Genomic DNA, 20,949 nt, shown 5'->3' on the forward strand with positions numbered 1-20,949 from the left:
CACCTACACTCTTACAATTCGGTTCACCAATCTATACTATTGAGACCTAGTGTAACCTCATCTCATATCCTCAACTGTCAACAATGCACTCTGCATCTCGGATGCAGTCATCAGCACCATTTACAGCTTGATAGGTGCTCATTCATGGCACAAATTAAGGGGCTATTTTCTTTGGGTCTCAACCTGTCAGTGCACGATCTCTCTCCAGGTATTCCCTGTCCTACCCACTATTACTACCCAATTATCTTCAGTGAAATTCTTGTATGAAAATACTCTTTCACCTGATTGTGCCCTGCAGTTGGCTTGGAAAAAGCTGGTGATCTAATAATCTAACTACTCATTTACTCTCTGGCAAGACAACTACCAAGTAGCAGTACTTTCTTTTTCCTATCATCCACATCATGGGCAAAGTCTGCTGCACATTTCTACCTATATTTCTGCTGGAGGCTCATCCCAACTATGACAGCAGCAATCTGTTTCTGGAACTTGCAACAAAACTGTCAGACTGTGCTCTCCTCCTACTAGCTGCTAGTTCCAAACAACTTCCCTTCATTCTCTGTAGGTAGTACTTGGCTTCTTCCTACTGCGACTAAAGTTCACAGATCTTCCTTTCCTGATCCTCTATAACCATTGCATATCTTGTAGTGCCAAGAAACAGCCTCTGTAGCTTTTTCAGTGGCCTCCTCGGAACAATCATCCCAGTGAAACAATTTACTACAATCCTCACAATGAATCCTACTACTCACTTTGCCATCATAGCTTCCACAGTCTCCAGGCATCTTACATTACTAGCACACATATTCAGTACATAAAGTATATGTAAAAACACGCGAGATATAGTACAAAGTTTGTTACATGCATGAGTTCAGTATACTACCTGTACATAAACAAATGTCTGACCTAGGTTGTGTCTACTGAAATTTTAGCATACAGATAATGGATGCTACAAGGTAGCTCACTAGCTTCTCTCCTCCTGTTCTCCAACTCTAGTCTCACACCTCATGCCTCGTCTTCAATATAATGCACTCAAACATAAATGGTGCACTCGTCACCTAGCCAAGCTACTTTAAGATAGTCAAGGTCTTAAGGGTCTTTTCTTAACAAAAATCAATTGCAGTAACAATCTCAGCCTTTTATGTGATATGACATTCAGTAACATTCCTTAAATATGTAAAGGAAAGAGAGCAGCCTTTATATAACTGGAATATTTTAAGTTAAAAAATTAGCAAAAATAAAATAACAGAATTAATGCAAAATATTTTCCAAGTTTAAAAAGTAAACCCTGCCTTTTCTGCAACTTTTAAAATCTAAAAATTAACTGCAAGTGATGTGTTATTGCAAATTTTGAGGCATGATGGAAAATCATAAAAGCAATCACACAAAAGGTACTACACTGAACACTACACAGTCCTGATAAGTCTACTACTAACAGCAACATAAAAGAAACTCCAGTAAACTTTTCAACAAAGCACATCTCCAATTCAACAACATAAAGCAGGTATGCATAATTTTCCCCTCTTTTTCATGAACCACAACCAAACAAAAATATCAAATATAAACTTTTTAATTTTATGATGAACAAAGTATATAACTTACAAAAATATCACAACTAATGTACAGGTAAATCTGAGAAAGAACTTTCAGATAAAATAAAGCAATCATTCATCAAACTCTTTATTGTAAGTTGATACAGTAGAAACTTTAGCTTTGGAAACAAATGCGGCTTCAAAAATATAAGATTGTAATTAGTAAATGAATTATTGTACAACTACGTTTGAGAATTATTCTCCCATATTTTCAAATTACTAATCAAAATAACTGTATGGAATATAAACATAGATCCAGTCTTCACTGAGTTTTCTCATTACTGAGGAGAAGCTTGGCACAATTTTGCTTAAGTGTTATTACCGTCATTACAATCTTACTTAAAACATACGAAATCACCAGTATGTAACAAAACTTTTTACAAATAAAGAGTTTAAATCACTGTGTTACGTGTTTTCCTTCTTTTCAGAAAAAAAGGAAACATTAAGTACGGCTCAACATATTAACACACATCAATTACTTATCAGCCTTATGTACAAAATAATCAGCACCTGTCAAGTTCTAGTAATCTAATAAACTACAGCATTCTTCTCTCTCATCAATTATTATACATTTCCAACATTTGGGTGCACGACATTATAATACAGTTGCGACTGGTACTGGGTTTAAAAAACAATAGATACATGCTTTATAAAAAAATACAAGACTTTAATTATTTACAAATGTTAAGGTGCATCACAAGGAATATGAACAGTACATGACATCAATGGATATCTGTTTCTCAGTCTATTCAATACTGTTAATAGAAATGTTCCAATTATCTATCCCTATTACTTGTGTAGTGATAGTCAACTCCTAAGCTACTGCTGTCAAAAATCCTGAAATGTGCCAGCAGCGACATTGTGTAATGTGGTAGATAAACATACGACGAATAGCAAATAAGTGCTACAATGAGAACAATCATCCCATCTTTATAAACTGTTAAGGAAATATCAAACACAAATTTAGGTATTAAATTTAATTTCAACAAGCTTCGAGCATCCAAGTACTTATCTACTATTATTGTACCCAACACTAAAAAGGATACTCAGTAACTTCTTTTCCCATGGCTCGAAAACGTACATACACGTAACGAGTTCATACTGTAGGTACCAGTATGACAACAGTTTCCAGATTTTCTCAAGCATTTTTCATATGAATATCACACTGTAACATCCAAAAAGATGTAATTTTCTGTAGGAGCGAAAAGCCCTTAACCCTTTCTCGAACAATCCAACTAAACTAAATTTCAGTCCTTTGTTTGCGGGTGCTGCCAACATGCGAATTCCGATCAGTGCTTACACGCATGAATAAACTGCAAAATACAACCCTCACGTTTAGTGTGCAACATCTGTAATATTTAATAGAATAAATCATGGTTCTTACAAGAGGGATCTCATTCCAAATGACACGATAACACGCTCATTACATCTGCTGTTAACATACATATCGAATACTTCAGAGATACCAACTTCTTACACTATTGACACTTGACGGACACTCGGACAGTTGAATGACGTGTTTATGTATGTTGAACACAATAGTTTGAAAAGTAGTATTGGATTTTACTTAATCATCCGGGAAATTGTGATTGACAGCCGTAATGGGTCTTCTCACCGTGTTGAAGAAAATGAAGATGAAAGAAAAGGAAATAAGAATACTAATGTTGTATCCTTTATTTACCTCGTGAATTTTTCATCAGAAAGCCCTCTACCTATTTTCTGATTATTGCAGAGTACTTAGTGCAGTTTTAACGTCAGTGTATGCTGATGATAGGCTTTGAGAATAAGAACCCATACATATTTCCGTTTGAGCTTGCATATTGTACACCAATGAACTGACTGAAACGCGACAGGTCCAAAAGAGAGTGGTATGGTATAAATTACGTACTCAGCACCAACGACGCCGTCATTCTGAAACTGTAGGAGTTTCTGTTGTATTAATATATTTCTGTAAGTCATATTGGGTGATAATTACTTCAGTTTTGTCAACACATATACAGCTCATGATATTATACTTTAACCGTGCCTGTATCAATTTCCAGGAAATCACTTAACAGGTAGAGAAAGAAGGAAGTTTCATTTTATCGTTCATCACCATTTTTTTGTGTTCTGTTTTCTCGTGCCAGAAATTGAGGGACCGAAACCATAGTGACAATTGGCACTGAGATAAGGGATTAGAAAAATGGTTATGAAATTTCCGTGTTAGAAATTGGCAGGAAAAGGTGCTGGTGTGCAGGCCAAGATCAGTAGGCCAAATATTGGTGTACTCTATGAAATTTCATACCATTGTTTTGTCTCATGGGTTAATGATGATCAGTTCATGGACCTGAGGGTAAGCTCATGCGTCATGTGGTTATCTTTTGAAAAAAAGTATGCCATGGTCTGGCACAATTATTCATTCCCCACTCATTCAAAACACACAAAAGTAAGATTTATAGACATTCGCTGATCATGCTTTCAATGTGGTTACACAATTGGTATGATACCCATATGTCAAAGGAAGGGAAAGGGAAATCACCTTTACAAACCTAACTCAAAACAACAAAGCTTATTGCATGTGAGAACGAATTGGTTTGTGGAAAACTGCACTTGGATGAAGCATGAGGAGGAGAATTCCTAATGTGCCTCAGGGGTATCTGTAAATAATCTAACCTGGTATTCTAATCCTTAGAAAAGCTGTAATCTTTGCTGCTGTGTGCAGGGTATTGTAAGGGCTATTCTTCAGAGTCTTCTTCTTTAAAAAATATTTTACAGTATATAGGAAGAAGAAGGAGAAGCTCAAACAATATCGATAACACCAAAAACTCACACATAACTCCAAAACCTGGTATTAGAAATTTCACTTGACCTACATAGGTCAAATGAATTCCATGGGCCAACAAAAACCTGCAAAAAAAAAAGGTACCTGAAATTTCACTTGGCCTACGTAGTTCAAATGAAATTCACAATGGCAACAAACCACAACTACTGGAGAAATGACTATTATTAAAACCAAACCAGCCAAAATAACTAGTCTATAAACCACTAAATATGAACTCAAGCTACCAACCCAAACTGCAAAATCATGAGAAACAACTCTAGTATCTGACAAATAAAGCCAGGCTGGCCCTTAACCAACAACTAGTAAATTTCGTTGTATGATTCATACCCAGTACCAAACAAAAACCACAAAAATTAAGTTTCAAACCATTAACAATATTCTTAACTAACAATCCCAAAACCAAAAACAAATCACTAGCCAATAACATGTGACATTAAAATAACTCACTGACAAATCAATAAAAACAAATCCCTTTATACTTATCATGTGACACTAAGGCCAGTGCTACACTTACATAATTCACAAACAATATAGGAACCCAAACATCCCATACTAGTGTGTGCCACCTCTTACTCCAACATGCCCTTTGCAAGCATAATCTGCAAGATGCTGCACCACAGTGATTTCATACAAGACAACACTGTTACACCTCAGATCAAATCCAAATGCTGGTTCTGTAGTTTTCAGTTGACCTGTGCCAGATGAATCTGGGGAGTCATTCCATGTCAAATCAACACACCTATTTTACCTCACCCTCTTAGATTTTGCTGAAAGTTGGTATACTTATAGTGGGCACTGAGACTAAGAAAAATACCAAATTTCAATTTTTTTTATCTCAAACCATTCCTGAAATATGGCTATGTAAACTTTTCAAAAACCAGTCAAAAATGTGTGAACCGACTTTTTTAAAATTGTCCTAGGAGCTGCCCTAATTGAGCTAGAGAACTGGGAAAGGTGTCATTTTGCAGCATTTTGCTTGCTCTTTCCAGGGATATACAACAAAACATAGCTTCTACTTAATAACCTTTTACAAAATACTAATTAATATTTTGATTTAATTATAATTTTTTTACAAAAAGTACATAGTTGAAAATTTTCAAAATATTTCCATAACTACTTCATACTATTGTAAATCACATGCCAAAATATAAATCTGGAATTATGTTGGGTTCATTGTTAAATAAAATTATTCCGGACTCTTGTTTTTCACTAACGGCCCTAGTTTGAACAAATTGACCTTTAACAAACAGGAATTTCTTTAAAATATACTGAAAGGTAAGTAAAAAAAGTTGGCTATTAGAAATATTGCCTTATTAAACCAAAACTAATCAGCATATTTTATAATTAAGTTGATTGCCTATTTTAATTTCATACAACTTCACTAACAGTATATTAACCGATATAACAAAAACAAGAAATTGAGCGTTTAACTATAAACTGAAATAAAGTATGAATAAGTACAAGTATTTACATAATAGTTCTGGTCCATGATGTTTGAAATGGAACTATTAAACAAATTAAATACGTAATGCTTGTTTGTGAGTAACAGTTATCTGTACATAGCTAAATTTAACACAATAGGTACTAACAATAATTTAAAACAACTTTCTATAAAATATACATTAACAGTAACCTGAGACAAAAATTAAGTTTCAAGTTGAAAGCAGTTTCCCAATAAATTGTCTTGGAACTTCACATATTACATTTTAATAAAGCTGACTGGGTTTGGTTTACATCACTTTCATTAAGAATGTATGTTCTCTCTATCAGCGTAAATGGATTCACTTTTGTGAGACCGTCCACAACTGACACCCACAGGACATCTGCATGTGCAGGATAAGAGAATGGCTTAGTTGGTCCACATGGATGAAGAAAAGTTATTTTCACTTCATCAAGTTCTTCGTTTTTTTCCAAAATGTACCCAAGCCACCAGTTTCTGCCATATACAGTGGTGACATAGCCTGATACATCTTGTAACTTCAGTTTGTCTGGTGATGTAGTTACTTCCCTCTCCCAACTCTGCATATCACCTGAGAAATATTTGACTATTAATTTTGATGAAAGCGTGAAATTGCTGTGTTCCTTTGATTGTCAATGCCTCTTCAAGTCGGCTTTTTAAGAATATTTCTGAAGCATTCTTGACTGGTTATGCAAAATCAACATTTGTGATATTGCCTACTGCCGACTCAAATAGATCTCGTGAGGTTTGGATCTAATTTTGGTGTGGCCTTTGCAAACTTGCACGAGCTGCCAGTCTCTTTACTGAACCCTCTACTCCATCACAAGGCCCTTTCCCATGTGCTGTGGCTGAGAAGTGCCACTCAGCTTTTATGTTGAAGTCTTCCTCATGAAGGCAAAGGTTCAGGAAGTTTTTCTTATTTTTATACTGAGCGGCAGAACTGTCAGAATAATAGTATATCTTTTTTGGAATATTTTGAAATTTATTTGTTAGATATGAAATTAGCTTCTTTTGAAAGGTGTAAACCGCAGTTGTATTGTGCTCCAGGCAATCAGAAACAATGACAAAGCTCATATGCTCAATTTTGTCTTCCTGTTTGTAATATATAACAAAAGGATGAATGGTAATCTGTTGTCTTGTCCAGTGGAAACTCTGAGCTTCATCCTGTAGAACTATACTATAATTTTCTGAAAAATCACATATTACAACAAATTCAGATTCCATAAGGTTTTCTCTTGTGGAGTTAAGGGATGTTTGTTGTTGCTTGGCAATGAAGTCATGCCGAATCAAAGTCGACGTCGTACTACAAAAAAACCTAATGATTCTTACAAGTTTACCTGAAAAGTGGAGTGTCAGGAAAATAATGAGGGAATTTAATGCTCCTAATTACATTGTTCTGCAGTCCAAAAAAATTTTGAAAGAGAAAGGATTCATGGAAGGTCCAAACCCAAACCCAGGGAAGTTTTCTGAACAATTTCCAGATTACATCGGTCAACTGACATCCACTGTCGGAACTAAACTTGTTTGTTTAAGTTTTCATGAAAAGAGTCTTTTAAAATTTTACGTATGACAGTTTCTCCTGGGCAGTATTCACAGTTTTCCATGTTGCAATCAACTGATGATGGGTTGCAAAGCATTTTTGCAATGTACTGCTTATAATTGTTTAAGCTGCTGTTTGCTACTGTATTTAGTTTGGCATTTTCTATCATTGATTTTATGTTTTGGTGAGTTGTGCACACGCAGACAGTGTGTGTGCCACTATGGCCAGCTAATACACAATGTTTTGATCTCAACTCAGCAAATTTAGAGAAATCTATTTTTATGTTAGGAAACTTGTCTTTAAAATGCTTGTAAGCTTCTTTAAGGTTACACAAAATAAGTCTTTTTGATACTTTTGTTTTATTTCCACTTGTTTCTGTAATTGTCACACAATCTTTAATACCTGGCATTGCCCTGCTTCTTTAAGGTTACACAAAATAAGTCTTTTTGATATTTTTGTTTTATTCCCACTTGTTTCTGTAATTGTCACACAGTCTTTAATACCTGGCATTGCCCTGCTAACTTCATCATTTTCATAAAATGAATGTACAGTTTTGACAGTTTCTGTTGGTAAGCACTTCCCTGGTTTTGGGTTTGGACGTTCCATGAATCCTTTCTCTTTCAAAATTTTTTTGGACTGCCAAACAATGTAATTAGGAGCATTAAATTCCCTCATTATTTTTCTGACACTCCACTTTTCAGGTAAACTTGTAAGAATCATTAGTTTTTTTGCTCTGCTTATAGAATTTTTAAAGTTTCTTTTAAGATTTTCAAGAAGGGATTCATCAGTATCTGATGAAGAAGTTTCAGGAGCAACAAAAAGTTTACGTGTCATTGATGAGATTTTCTTCACTTTTGATTTGGCGTAATGCCTAGATGTTAGTTTTCTCTTGTCAATTCGGTACTCACCTAGTTCTTCAAGTGTAGTGTTAAATGTTTTAACGGCTACTGAAGTTGGAGTGTAGTCAGGGTCCTGGTCTCGGAAGATTATCTCTGATCCAGAAGATTCTTCTTCAACACTTTCATCACTGATGGGCTCTGGTGTATTTTTCAATTTGGTTACATCTTTCCTACATTTATCACAAATCTTGGCACCACTTGGTATTTGAGGAAATAATTTGGGCATCCATGTTGTGACATTTCTCAGTTTTTTTCTGTCTCTAATAAAATGATTTGACTTCTTCAATGGATTACAACACTGCACTCTTACAGCACTGCACTTTTTACTTGGTTCCATATTTATACAAAAACCACTTATAAACTGTCCTTCAATGTACAGATTTACTTGAAAATGAACTATTAAACATAATAGATACAGACTGGTCAACACAGAGGTAACAATTGATTTGCACTAAAACCACAGTGCACAATAATGCTGTAGGCACACAAAGCCTTAGAAGGTAACAATGCAGACTGCATCATCTCAATAATGGCTCCAGTGTCTGAATTATTGTACAGACATCAAGCCCTATGTATACGGTCCTCTACCAACGTCCTACCTTAAAGGTCAGTTTGGTCAAACTAGGGCCGTTAGTGAAAAACAAGAGTCCGGAATAATTTATTTTAACAATGATCCCATCATCATCCCACATTTATATTTTGCCATGTGATTTACAATAGTATGAAGTAGTTATGGAAATATTTTGAAAATTTTCAATTATGTACTTTTAGTAAAAAAATTAAATGAAAATATTAATTACCATTTTGAAAAAACTTATTAAATAGAAGCTATGTTTTGTTGTCTATCACTGGAAAGAGCATGAAAAATGCCGCAAAATGACACCTTTTTCTCTAGCTCAATTAGGGCAGCTCCTAGGGCTAAAAAAAGTCTGTTCACACATTTTGGCCAGGTTTTGAAAAATTTACATGACCATGTTTCAGGAATGGTTCGAGGTAAAAAATTGAAATTTGGTGTTTTTCTTAGTTTCAGAACCCACTATAAGTATACCAACTTTCAGCAAAATCTAAGAGGGTGAGGTAAAATTTTTATTTAAAGTGTGTTGATTTGACATGGAATGACTCCGGGGAGAAAAAATAAATATTAATAGCTGACACAGCCTTTAATGGAAAATTATTATGTGTATAACAATTTTTTAACAGTGATATGTTGTTATATACACACATCATGTACTTTGTAATCAGAGACCTGTTCGTATGAAATTCTTTGTGTCAGAAGTATATTTATTTATGGAAAATGACCTTAGCCATTTCTTCAGGGGATTAGACAATGCAGGCAAAACAACCATTCTTAAAAGATTTAATGGTGAGGAGATAGATACCATATCACCAACACTTGGATTCAACATTAAGACACTGGAACATCGAGGGTAAGTCTGAGATTTGGCATCATTTGTATTCATTTAAGTTTGCAACCAGGTTATAAACCATACAATGATCAGCTTGTAGAGGACCTTTCCTGTACTCAAATTTTGAAATACTGGTTATAGTTCCCTTACATACTCTGATATCCAAAAATGTTAGATTCCATTCATATTGCTTATTAACTTTCTTCTTGGCAGCATGACACAAAGTCAAAGCAAACCACATTAATGCAGTGGTTAACTCTATATGCAACTGAAGTAAAATATTCAAGAATATTCAGCCAGCTATAGGCTTGGGTGTACTTTCACTAAGAACCACATGAGGATGGCCATTTTAGTGGACCAAAGACATTTTTGTATGTGTTTCAAACCACATCTTACCCATGTCCCTTCCCCTCATGCTACCATACTGTCTTTTGAGCTTTTTAGGTTAAGTTCTCAACACAATGACAGATTTTCATAATTCTGTGTACTTTTCCCTGGTACGTAGTCATTAAAACTGTCACTTCTAGCACGTAACATCCAATATGTTGGACAATGCAAGGACCAACTGACCTCCTACCATATATGTGTATCAGTTCAATAATTTGCACACATTTTGCTAGTTGGTTCCATATTTATGTATCTATAATATTTAGATAATTAATTCTAAAGAAAATATCAGTGATACAAAGTGTGATGTTGAATCTGTTAATTGAATAATAAATTTCAAAAACAATTAAAAACATATATAGTTATATAGCTACATGCTGGCCTTTTACAGTTATTTCTGTTCAAGAATTCTTTTATTGTATAGAAGTAGTTTTTATGGAGGAATAACTTTAACCTCAGTTTGAAAACGCTTCTGTATTATGTTGTTTGTGTGCCCGTGACACTTGTGAAAACGCTGAAGATGGATCGCTCGATAGAACAGCGGTATGCAATCAAATTTTGCTTTCGCTTGGGCAAAACTGCTTCGGAAACTTTTGCTATGATTACGGAGGCCTACAATGAAGACTCCCTATCAAGAGCTCAAGTGTTCCGGTGGTTTAATGAATTTAAAAATGGGAGGGAATCCGTTGAAGACATGGAACGATCTGGACGCCCTTCAACGAGTCGTGTGGATGAAATGGTGGCCAAAGTGAAAGAACTCCTGGAAGTCTGACCATCATTTAAGTCTCAAAATGATCGCTGATGAGGTCTCCGTGAATAAATTTACGGTTCACCAAATTGTTACGCAAGATTTGATGATGAGGAAAGTTTGCGCAAAATTGGTTCCCCGAGTGCTCACCGCCGAACAAAAGCAACAACGAGTGGACGTTTGCCGTGAGATGTTGAATGATTTGGAAAATAATCCACACTTTTTAGACAACGTAGTAACAGGCGACGAATCGTGGACATTCCAGTACGACCCGGAGACGAAAGCCCAGAGCTCGGAGTGGCACACACCGGCATCCCCGTGGCCGAAGAAAGCAAGAATGTCAAAGTCCCGCATCAAGACAATGCTGATTGTGTTTTTCGACAAGCGGGGGTTAATTCACAAAGAGTTTGTCCCTCAGGGGAAGACTGTCAATGCCGAATTCTACAAAGAAGTCCTTCAGCAATTGCACAGAGCCGTCAAACGGAAGCGACAGGACCTTGCTCAACGCTGGCGTCTCCACCACGACAACGCTCCGGCGCACACAGCGTTCCTCGTGACCTCCGACTTGACCCGAATTGGAGTTGAAGTTTTGCCACAGCCACCATACAGCCCTGACTTGAGTCCTCCTGATTTCTTCCTATTTCCGAAGGTCAAAAGATGCCTGAAGGGTCATCGTTTCGACGATATTCCGAACATCCAACGTGCTGTCACGAAGGCACTAACTGGGATAACTCAAACGGACTACAGTGGGGCCTATGAAGCTTGGAAAATGCGCTGGCAACGTTGTGTCGATGCCCAAGGCGAGTACTTTGAAGAATATTAACGTTTTGTACAAATTGGATCAATAAATTTGTTTTTCTAGACTGAGTCTCATTACTTATCTACCACACCCTGTATATATTTCATTTCTGTCTGTGCCAAAGATAGATTCTCTAGAGGAAAGTGTGAATCATTTTTCTTTTAGTATCATATTTGTGAATATTTCTTGTAAACTGCACGAATTGTTGACTGCAAATTTGTCGGTGAATAAATGTACTGTAAGATGAGGCTGTAGTTAATATTCCCAGGTGCTTAAACAGATTCTGCCTACAAGATGTATTTGTGTGAACACAGTTTGTTTTCACCTAGATGCTGACTTCCTAAAGTCTGAGGGTATTTCTTCTGTCTCGTATATCTTTGCACATCAGGTGGACTAGTTTTATTGTGGCTGGCTCTCCCAAGGATTTCAGCAATTCTGAAGGACAGTCTTCCACACCAGGGGTCTTGTTTTGACTTGGGTCTTTCAGTATTCTGTCAAGTTCTTATCGCAGTATCATACCTCTCATCTCCATTTACTTCCTCTGCCCTTTCTAAATATTACCGTCAAGTTCATTTTCCTTGGATGGCCCTTCTGTACATTCCTCTCACTGATCCAGCTTTGCTTGTGTGCTCAGAACTCACTTGTCATCTGAGCTCTTGATATTCATAGAGTTCCTCTTTGATTTTCATAGTCATTTCCACAAGTCATGCATTGTTGTACAACCTTGCATTTATTCTCTAGTCATTTTACATTTTCTGTTACATTAATTTTTTTAGAATTCTTTTTTTCATTTGCTTGCTTCTTTCATGATTTTTAAACCAAGTGTTAGTGATTATTAAAGTGTGCTCTGGACAGAATTCTACCAGGCGGCTTCCTCTTTCATTTCTTTCCCTCCAGTTCATATTCACCTACCATTTCTTCCTTTTCCTACTATTGAATTCCAACCTCCATCACAATTAAATTTTCGTCTCCCTTAAGTAACTGAATAATTCCTTTATCTCACCACATATTTCTTCTATCCTTTCATTATCTGCTGAGCTAATTGGTATACAAACTTATACTACAGTGATGGTGTGTGCTTCATGTCTACCTTGGCTGCTTTAATGCTTTCACTATGCTCTTCAAAGTAACTTAACGGCATACCTACTTTCTTATTCATTATTAAACGTATTCCTTCATTACACCTGTTTGATTGTGTATTTATAACCCTATGTTCACTTGATCCAAAGTTCTGTTCTTGCAGCCACCAAAATTCACTAATGCCTGCTATATCTTACTTCAACCTAGCCACTTCTCTTTTTAAATTTTCTAACCTATGTGTCTGATTAAGGTATCTAACATTTCACACTCTGATTTGTAGAATGCCACTTCTGTTTATCTTGATGACGACATGCCCCTAAGTAGGATCTGAGTGGGGGACTATTTTATCTCCAGAATATTTTACCCAAGAGGATGTCATTATCATTTAATGATACAGAAGAGCTCCAAGCCACCAGGAAGAATTACAGTGTAGTTTCCCCTTGCTTTCAGGTGTTCACAGTGCCAGCACAGCAAGGCTGTTTTGGTTATGTTACAAGAACAGATCAATCAGTCATGCAGACTGTTGCCCCTGCAACTACTGAAAAGGCTGCTGACCCTCTTGAGAAACCATTTGTTTGTCTGACCTCTCAACGGATCCCTCTCTGATGTGGTTGCCCTTATGGTACGGGTATCTGTATCACTGAGGCATTCTAGCCACCCCACCAACGGCAAGGTCCATAGTTCATGAGGGAGGACTGGAAATGTTATGCAGTTTAAAATGTGATTTCAAAATCTCTGTCTCTTAATTACATAACCTATTTGAAATCTTCCAATGTGTTCAGCTTTGTTTCACATATGTAACATCCTGTCATGATTTTCTTCAACAACACAGATTTTATCAAGCACAAATCACAGAAAGTAATAGAGTTTGACTCTTCCAAAAATACACAAAATTAAACACTTCTGGAGGTGGAACCTCTTGGTCAATACAGTAATCTAGAAGTTTGGTGAACAACTTGCATATTAGTGCAGGAGAACACTGTTTGTGAATTTGTCTGTGAAACATTCGTATATGAATCATTCTCTTGGTGCATCCACTTGCTGTTGGTTCGTTCACTGAAAACTGTCAATTTAACTGAGAGTCATATTTGGCACACATGCAAGTCCATGCTTGAGCCAGAAAAGATAGGCCACAGCAAAGTCCAAATTACAGACAAAGAGTTAACCATGTAGCACATGGTTGTTGTCCATAGGTTTATTGCGAAACATGTTATAAATATGGCTGGTTGTGACAAGAGAGACCTTTTTGGTTCACAGCAGACCTTAGATCTGCCACAGGTATTTCATCAAATGACTTGGTGCCAGCAGATATATACTTTCATGCCATCCCGAGGGACCGTGCTGCATAATTATATTAAATGATCCATTGATTTGTCTGGCAGGATTACTGGACACCTCTCCTCATTAGTTGGTCCATAAGGCCGGAACTTTACTGGCTGATGCAGGGGAGATTGAGGTGGGCAAAATGTGACCTGACACAAAAGCTGGAGTGTGGTTTTGGATGCTGCCAGTGCTACAGGAGCAGTGATTGGGTCTGGTGCTGGAGAGGCAATAGGCTATACTGGTTCAGAATTGTGGCTTTCTGCTGATTTCAGAGAAGGCTGTGGGCCAGACATCATACCCGATACCTACTGGGGGTCTGCTCTGTATTGTCCTTGTCTCAGTCCATAGGGATTATGGATGGTGGCTGAAGAACTGGGGATTACAGGCACTCACTACCTGTGGTGTTGTCGTGAAACCGGATCATACATACACCATTGCTGGTCCTTGAGGTGGGTGAGGTTGCTGCCACTAGGGTGACAGATCTGGAGACACTTTGGGTCTGATGGTGCAAATGGAGCTGATGCCTCAAGGTATGACCATCAGGATGTGCTAGCATCCTTGCTAAATGCTGATGGACCCACATATCCAGCTGGGTGTATGTCAAACTTGCATGCCCAGATGGGGATGCCAACCTTAAAAGATGTGGCTTCTTCTTCTTCTTCTTCTTCTAGTGGAGGCTGCAATGGATCTAATAAAGAAGAATGAGGGCACCCATGCAATTCCTCAAAGTTTCGATAGAGGCTTGGATTCAACTGATAAGAGGATATAAAAGAAAGGAATGCAGAATTGATAGACGTGGAGGTCGGTGATTTTTACATTTGTGCTTTTAACTATTGTGCTTGATTCCATACTGAGTGCAAAATCATTGAAAACCAGCATAGGAAAACTGTGGTCTACTATTGGTGATGACCTTGTCAGGCTCCTCCAACAGATAAACTAATTTCCAGGGCCTTATGGTCTGTTGCATTTTGATGATGTATGAGAGATGAGAATATACATCCATTAAAATCAATCAAATGGGCGGGTAAAATTCACATGCATTCAATCCTATGGCATGGTTGGCATAGGCCATGACTGATAGACTTGGAACTGTGCTGGTTGCTGTGTTGGGCAAGCATGCCGGTCAATGCCGTGCTTAGTATTCTCGTCAACCTTGTGGCCAATACATGTATTGCTGGGCCAGATTTTTCCTTCTGGAAATTCCCTAGTGGGATGGATGCAGGAGTCACAATATAGGGGAGAGCAGAACAGCTGCAACTACGACTCAACACTGGCAATCATCTTGATTGAATAATAAAACAATAGAAACTCCTGGTTGGAATATCAACAATATTAGGAAAAGGATAGATTGCTATTCATCGTAAATATGATCCATTGGGTTGCAGACAGGCACAACGAAAAGACTGTTACACTTTATTGGTTTCGGTCAAAGCCTTCTTCACCAACGAAAGCATGCACGCATTCACATAAGCAAGCGCACCTCACGCACACATGAGCACTACCCCCAGCAGTTCTGACTGGAAAGCATCTCAACAAGTCATCTTTACAGTGAGTAGCAGTCTGTTCTTTTTCTAATATTGTTGATTCAATAATAGATGACCATTGGAGAGATAATGGCCACTATGTTACGAAAGGAAACAACAAAGTTCTGCTGAACCTCTCGCAAGAAGCAGCTGCAGCCAACTGGTTTGTGCAAACTGGCAAAACTTGCCTCAAGAGTGAATCATTACATGTGGCTGCTCTGACATATCTGGAATGATGATAAACTCTTCCACCAACCATGCCAATCGTGAATCAGTGTGAAAGCAAACAGTCTCTTGTTTATCAAATTTGTCATTGGAACCCATAGGGAACTGTGACAGTGTGACTTCAGTCACATGCTGGATAAATGTATGACAAAGAATGGAATAGTGGTAATTTGACAAGAAATAATCCCAGTGTTTTAAATTTTCTTTGTTTTGTATACTTGCTGTAGTGTCCATTCTTGTCACACAACTGAATATTAGCGTCCCAGTAGTGCTTGTTCTTGAAAAAACTTGTTCTTTAGCTGAAGTCCCGATAATTGTGACATAACTCGAAATTTTGCGTGACATAAACACAAAAAATTCTGTTCAAGTTTTGTTGATAGCGCAAAATTCGTTTAAAAAAAACTGCTAGTAGTTTCATCAGTGTCTATTGTCGCAATAAAAGTGTTATTAACGTTTATAAATCGCATTTAACTAACACATTTCGTATTGTTTACTAGTTAGATAGATGCGATCTAAAAAAAAAAACACCGCACATAAGCCCTTTGTGTCATTTTTTGTGACATACAGCCAACCTCGCATCCTTGATAAATTTAAAACATTCTTTAATACTTAGTTATTCTTTCGAAACTGACCATGAGTGAGAAATGTGGGAGCTGTTATATGGTAGTGAGTAGAGGGATTTGTTGCCAACCTTGTAGGAAATATTTTCACTGGGCTGGATGCAGTGGGGAGAATGTTGGGAGAACACCTCTCCTGGAACTGCAGAGTATGCAGTAGGAACATTTTGATTGGGGAACAGGAAAGGAAAATCTGTGCCCTTCAGGCATAGTTGGAGGAAGCAAGGAAGGAACTCACAAGGATCAAGGGAGATAGGAGGGAGGAGGGTGATTGGGAATGGGCAGCTGGTAGGAGGATAGGAAGAAAGAGAACACAATCTGACGGTTTTATCATCAACACCAAAAACAAGTATCTACCACTGCCAGAGTTAAGTGGAGAAGAGCCTCAGGTCCAATGAGGAACAGGAAATGTGCAGCACACCTCAACTGATGCCAAGAAGCCCAGGAATGTACAAAGTGTTAGGAACAAGAAAGAGCTGTTGCTAGGTAGTAGCCATGGGCGAGGTGTAGGCCCTCAGTTACAGGAAAGTTTAGGGGCAGCATACCAGGCCACCAGTATCTTAAAGCCAAATGCAGGGCTAAGTCATGTGATAGAGGACCGTCTTTATGTAAGAACTTTACAAAAGAGGACCATGTAGTGATAGTGGGTGGGGCTGGAAACAGTTTGGACAGGGGTGGGGCATATGACCTGGACAAGATAGCTTTTCTGACTCATGGCACCAAGGTACATTTTGTTGAGCTGTTCCGATGTCATGATCGACCACACCTTGATGGAGCTGTGAGGCGAATCAGTGTGGGGATAGGGATGACTCTGAGGACAGCCAACTTTGCTCATGTTTCTCTGGTGTCCTTTGGGACTATCAACAGATGGGGCTTCACTAGGCATGGCCTACACCTAAACAGAACTGGGAAGGGAAGATTGGTACAGCTGATTCATGAAAGTATAGGGGATGGATCTCGGGCCACACAAGGTCAAATACTTGTTGTCATAGGTAGGAAAAGTAGGTCTTTTTTAGGATAAATCCAGACAACACATTCCCCTGCCTAAAGAGTATCTCCAGCACTTTAAAAAATATTGAAACAATCACTCACAAGACAGATTTTAACATCTCAAATATTACATATACCAGATGTCACAAAGAAAAACAAACCATTGAAAGAGTAACATGGGTCATTTTACAGACTTAACAATCCTCCATCAAAACATGCAGTCAATAAAAAATAAAACAGAACTATTAGAAGTTGAGCTCCAATCTTTGAACTGCTCAGTAGTTTGTATTACTGAACACTGGCGTAGAGACACAGAAATCCAACATGTAGTATTGCCATTGTATGAAAAAGCAAACTCTTACTGCAGAACTACTTCAAGGGGTGAAGGATCATGCATTTATATCAGAAAAGGAACACAGTTCAAATCAAGACCTCAGTACTGTAAATGAAGACAAGCACTTTGAAATATCAGCTATTGAATTAACAGGGCTTGATATCACCAAGAAATTAATCATTTTGTGTGTGTATAGATCTCCCAGTGGTAGTGTGGACACTTTTTTCAATAAGTTAACAGAAGTTCTAGATAAAGTCTCAAGTACAAAGGTCAACGTAATTCTGTGTGGCGACATTAACATCAGCAATAACATCATAAATGAATCCAGCAGCACCTTCATAAACATCCTTCAAGGTTTTGGTATGTCCCTATTGGTCAATAGTGTAAAAAGGGTTACTACAATGACTTCATCAGTAATTGACCATATGGCCACAAATATGCACAGGGAAAAATGTGATGTAGCTGTAAAAGATCTCGAGCTATCGCACCATCTCTGTCAAATAACAACAGTAAAGTCAGGCATTGAATCATTCCCTAAATTGCAAGTCTACAAACGACATCTATCAGAAATCAAAATAAAAGATTTTTCAAAAGAACTAGAAAAACAAAGCTGGGATGAAGTGTATAAGGAAACCAATATGAATATGAAATTCTCTAAGTTCTCCACATTGTTTAAATTGAACTTTGAAAAGGCATTTCCAAAAGTATGCATGTCTGTATCAACATCTCTCAAGAACAGATGGATAACAGCAGGTATTAAGAAGTCCTCCCAAACACTTAAACACGTCAGTTCTGTGGAAAAGATTCGCAATGATCCAGAACTCTTAAATTTCTATCATAGATACAAAAAGATCTATAGGAAGGTGCTAATTGTTGCAAAAAAGTAATTTAATTACAAAATAATATATAATGCAGAGAATAAAAGCAAAGCAGTCTGGGATGTTATAAAAAAGAAAATGGAGCGAGGCAAACAAACGCAGAATAATATACTGCTAAGGGAGGGGGATAAAGTAATAAATGACCCATGGCACTTAGCGAACTATGTAAACGAGCATTTTTCAAGTATTGCAGAGAAGTTACAGCAGAAATTCCCCCAAAGAAATATAACACTTGTAAATAATGTTGCACTAAATACAATGATGTTACTTCCAACAACAGAGAATGAAGTCAGTAAAACAATTCAAAAACTAAAAAATAAAAAGTCTGTAGGCTTAGATGCAGTACCAGTGTGTGTACTGAAACAGTGCATAGGGATTATACAAAGCCTCTTCACAAATATAATAAATGAATGCTTCACATCAGTGACATTTCCAGAGCAGTTAAAACAGGCAAGAATTGTACCTTTGCTTAAGAAAGGTAATGCAGAAGACATAGAAAATTACCGGCCCGTTTCCCTGCTGTCAGCATTCTCAAAAATAATAGAAGCAATTACCTGAATAAATACAATCTTTTAAGCGAATCGCAGTTTGGTTTCCAAAGTGGCAAAAATACGGAGTCAGCCATAGTAGAATTCACAAAAGTTGTACTTGATGCTCTTGATAAAGATGAGTGTGTCACAGGCATATTTTTGGATCTTTCTAAAATGTTTGATACAGTTGACCACAAATTAAGTAAATTAGAAGCATTAGGAATAAGAGGGTACCTAATGACTGGTTTTGATCATACCTAACAATAGGGTACAAGGAGTAGAGATAACACATACTTCAAATAGATCTAAACATTTAGTAAAACACTTATTAGAACCAAAATAAAAAATACATTAATATAGGAGGTTCCGCAAGGTAGCATATTAGGACCAATACTGTTCCTGATATACATCAGTGACTAACCCCGTAGTGTTACTCATGGTGAAAAAATCCTCTTTGCTGATGACAGCAATATTATAGTCACTGAGAAAACAAGAGAACTCCTTGCCGAGAAAGCAAATGAAATTCTCAAGGAAGTTTATGATTGGTCTATAACTAAAAAAGTGACATTGAACATAAAGAAAACTAATGCCATGAATTTCAGTTTGAAGAGGAAAAATGACAATGTTAAATTAAATTTAGATGGCACCTCTATAGACTGTGTAACAAATGCAAAATTTCTAGGAATGAATATTGATTCTCAGTTGAAGTGGTGTTAACACACAAAGATACTTGCAAACAGAATGTCATCAGCATGTTATGCCTTTAGAATCCTATCATCAGTGTGTAACATGCAGTGTCTTTTAGTTTCATATTATTCATATGCACACTCAGTTCTTAGCCACGCCATTCTTTTTTGGGGAACAAATGCACAAAATATGAACACAGTTTTCAAACTCCAGAAAGGATCCATAAGAATAATAACCAAAAATACAAGTCGAGCTCATTGTAAAGATCTGTTCAGAGCACTGGAAATTTTAACTGCTCCATGTAAATACATTTACCAGTCAGTTGTACACATCAAAAATAACATTGGTAATTACTTCACAGACAACTCTGTCCATGACCATGCAACGAGATAGACTCAACTTACGTTTACCAAGAAAAAATAAACATAAAACTCAAAACAGCATTTTCTACCAAGGAATAAAACTGTAAAATAAATTACCAAAAAGAGATTAAAAAATTGCAAAAATACACTTATTTGAAAAGGCAGCTAAAAAGTACCTGTTATGTAATACATTTTATTCATTGAAGGATTACTTTGCTAAAACAGTAGGGGTTTGATAAAAAATGTTAAACAAATAAATAATAATAATGATGATTATAAAATATCCAACATTCCACATAGCATCTTCACTTTATTGTTGGATGTGAGGTCCACCAGTTATGCAAAACACCACTTTTCTCAGTACCCAAACATGTTTTGCACCACTGTGCCATCATCAGTGGGTTTTCGGTTTTATTTATTCTGCAATGTGAACATTTTTGTTAAATGATTATAAAATTATGTTCATTTTTAGTTCAAATAACAGATTGTTTCTTTTTGTAAATACCTTTACATTTGGTGTGCATGAATTTTCTGGATCACTTGAGTGTTAATTACTACACGTAGCTTGTCATGTGGAACCAAACGATGTTGGTGAGAAGGCATTTTGCTGGTAGTTAACCTATCTTCTAGAATGTAATTTAGTTTTTCGCGATGTCTTCGCGCCTATATTCATTTTTACTTGCGTATTCGTATAGCAAACACTTCCATTCTCCGCATCATGCTGAGGTGTTGTGATGCACACATAACTATAAGAA

The 20,949-nt window shown here is 37.0% G+C and overlaps 2 protein-coding genes across 2 annotated transcripts in view; one reads left to right on the plus strand and one right to left on the minus strand.

Moving 5' to 3' along the window:
* Positions 1-1,658: 1,658 nt before the first annotated feature.
* On the minus strand, positions 1,659-2,874 carry LOC124612582 (serine palmitoyltransferase small subunit A). Its single transcript, XM_047140867.1, has 2 exons — positions 2,633-2,874; positions 1,659-2,514 (listed from the first exon to the last, which is right to left on the minus strand). Exons 1-2 carry the CDS (start codon positions 2,730-2,732, stop codon positions 2,363-2,365), a joined length of 252 nt encoding a protein of 83 aa, XP_046996823.1. The 5' UTR covers positions 2,733-2,874; the 3' UTR covers positions 1,659-2,362.
* A 189-nt stretch (positions 2,875-3,063) lies between these two features.
* The window catches only part of LOC124612581 (ADP-ribosylation factor-like protein 2), a 93,283-nt gene continuing 75,397 nt past the window's right edge, over positions 3,064-20,949 (plus strand). Inside the window, exons 1-2 of the mRNA XM_047140866.1 lie at positions 3,064-3,252; positions 9,622-9,732. Of these exons, the coding sequence (XP_046996822.1) occupies positions 3,188-3,252; positions 9,622-9,732 (176 nt within the window). The 5' untranslated portion in view covers positions 3,064-3,187. The remainder of the gene's footprint in view (positions 3,253-9,621; positions 9,733-20,949) is intronic.

This window comes from Schistocerca americana, chromosome 4, assembly GCF_021461395.2.
Source record: "Schistocerca americana isolate TAMUIC-IGC-003095 chromosome 4, iqSchAmer2.1, whole genome shotgun sequence".
NCBI lineage: Eukaryota > Metazoa > Arthropoda > Insecta > Orthoptera > Acrididae > Schistocerca > Schistocerca americana.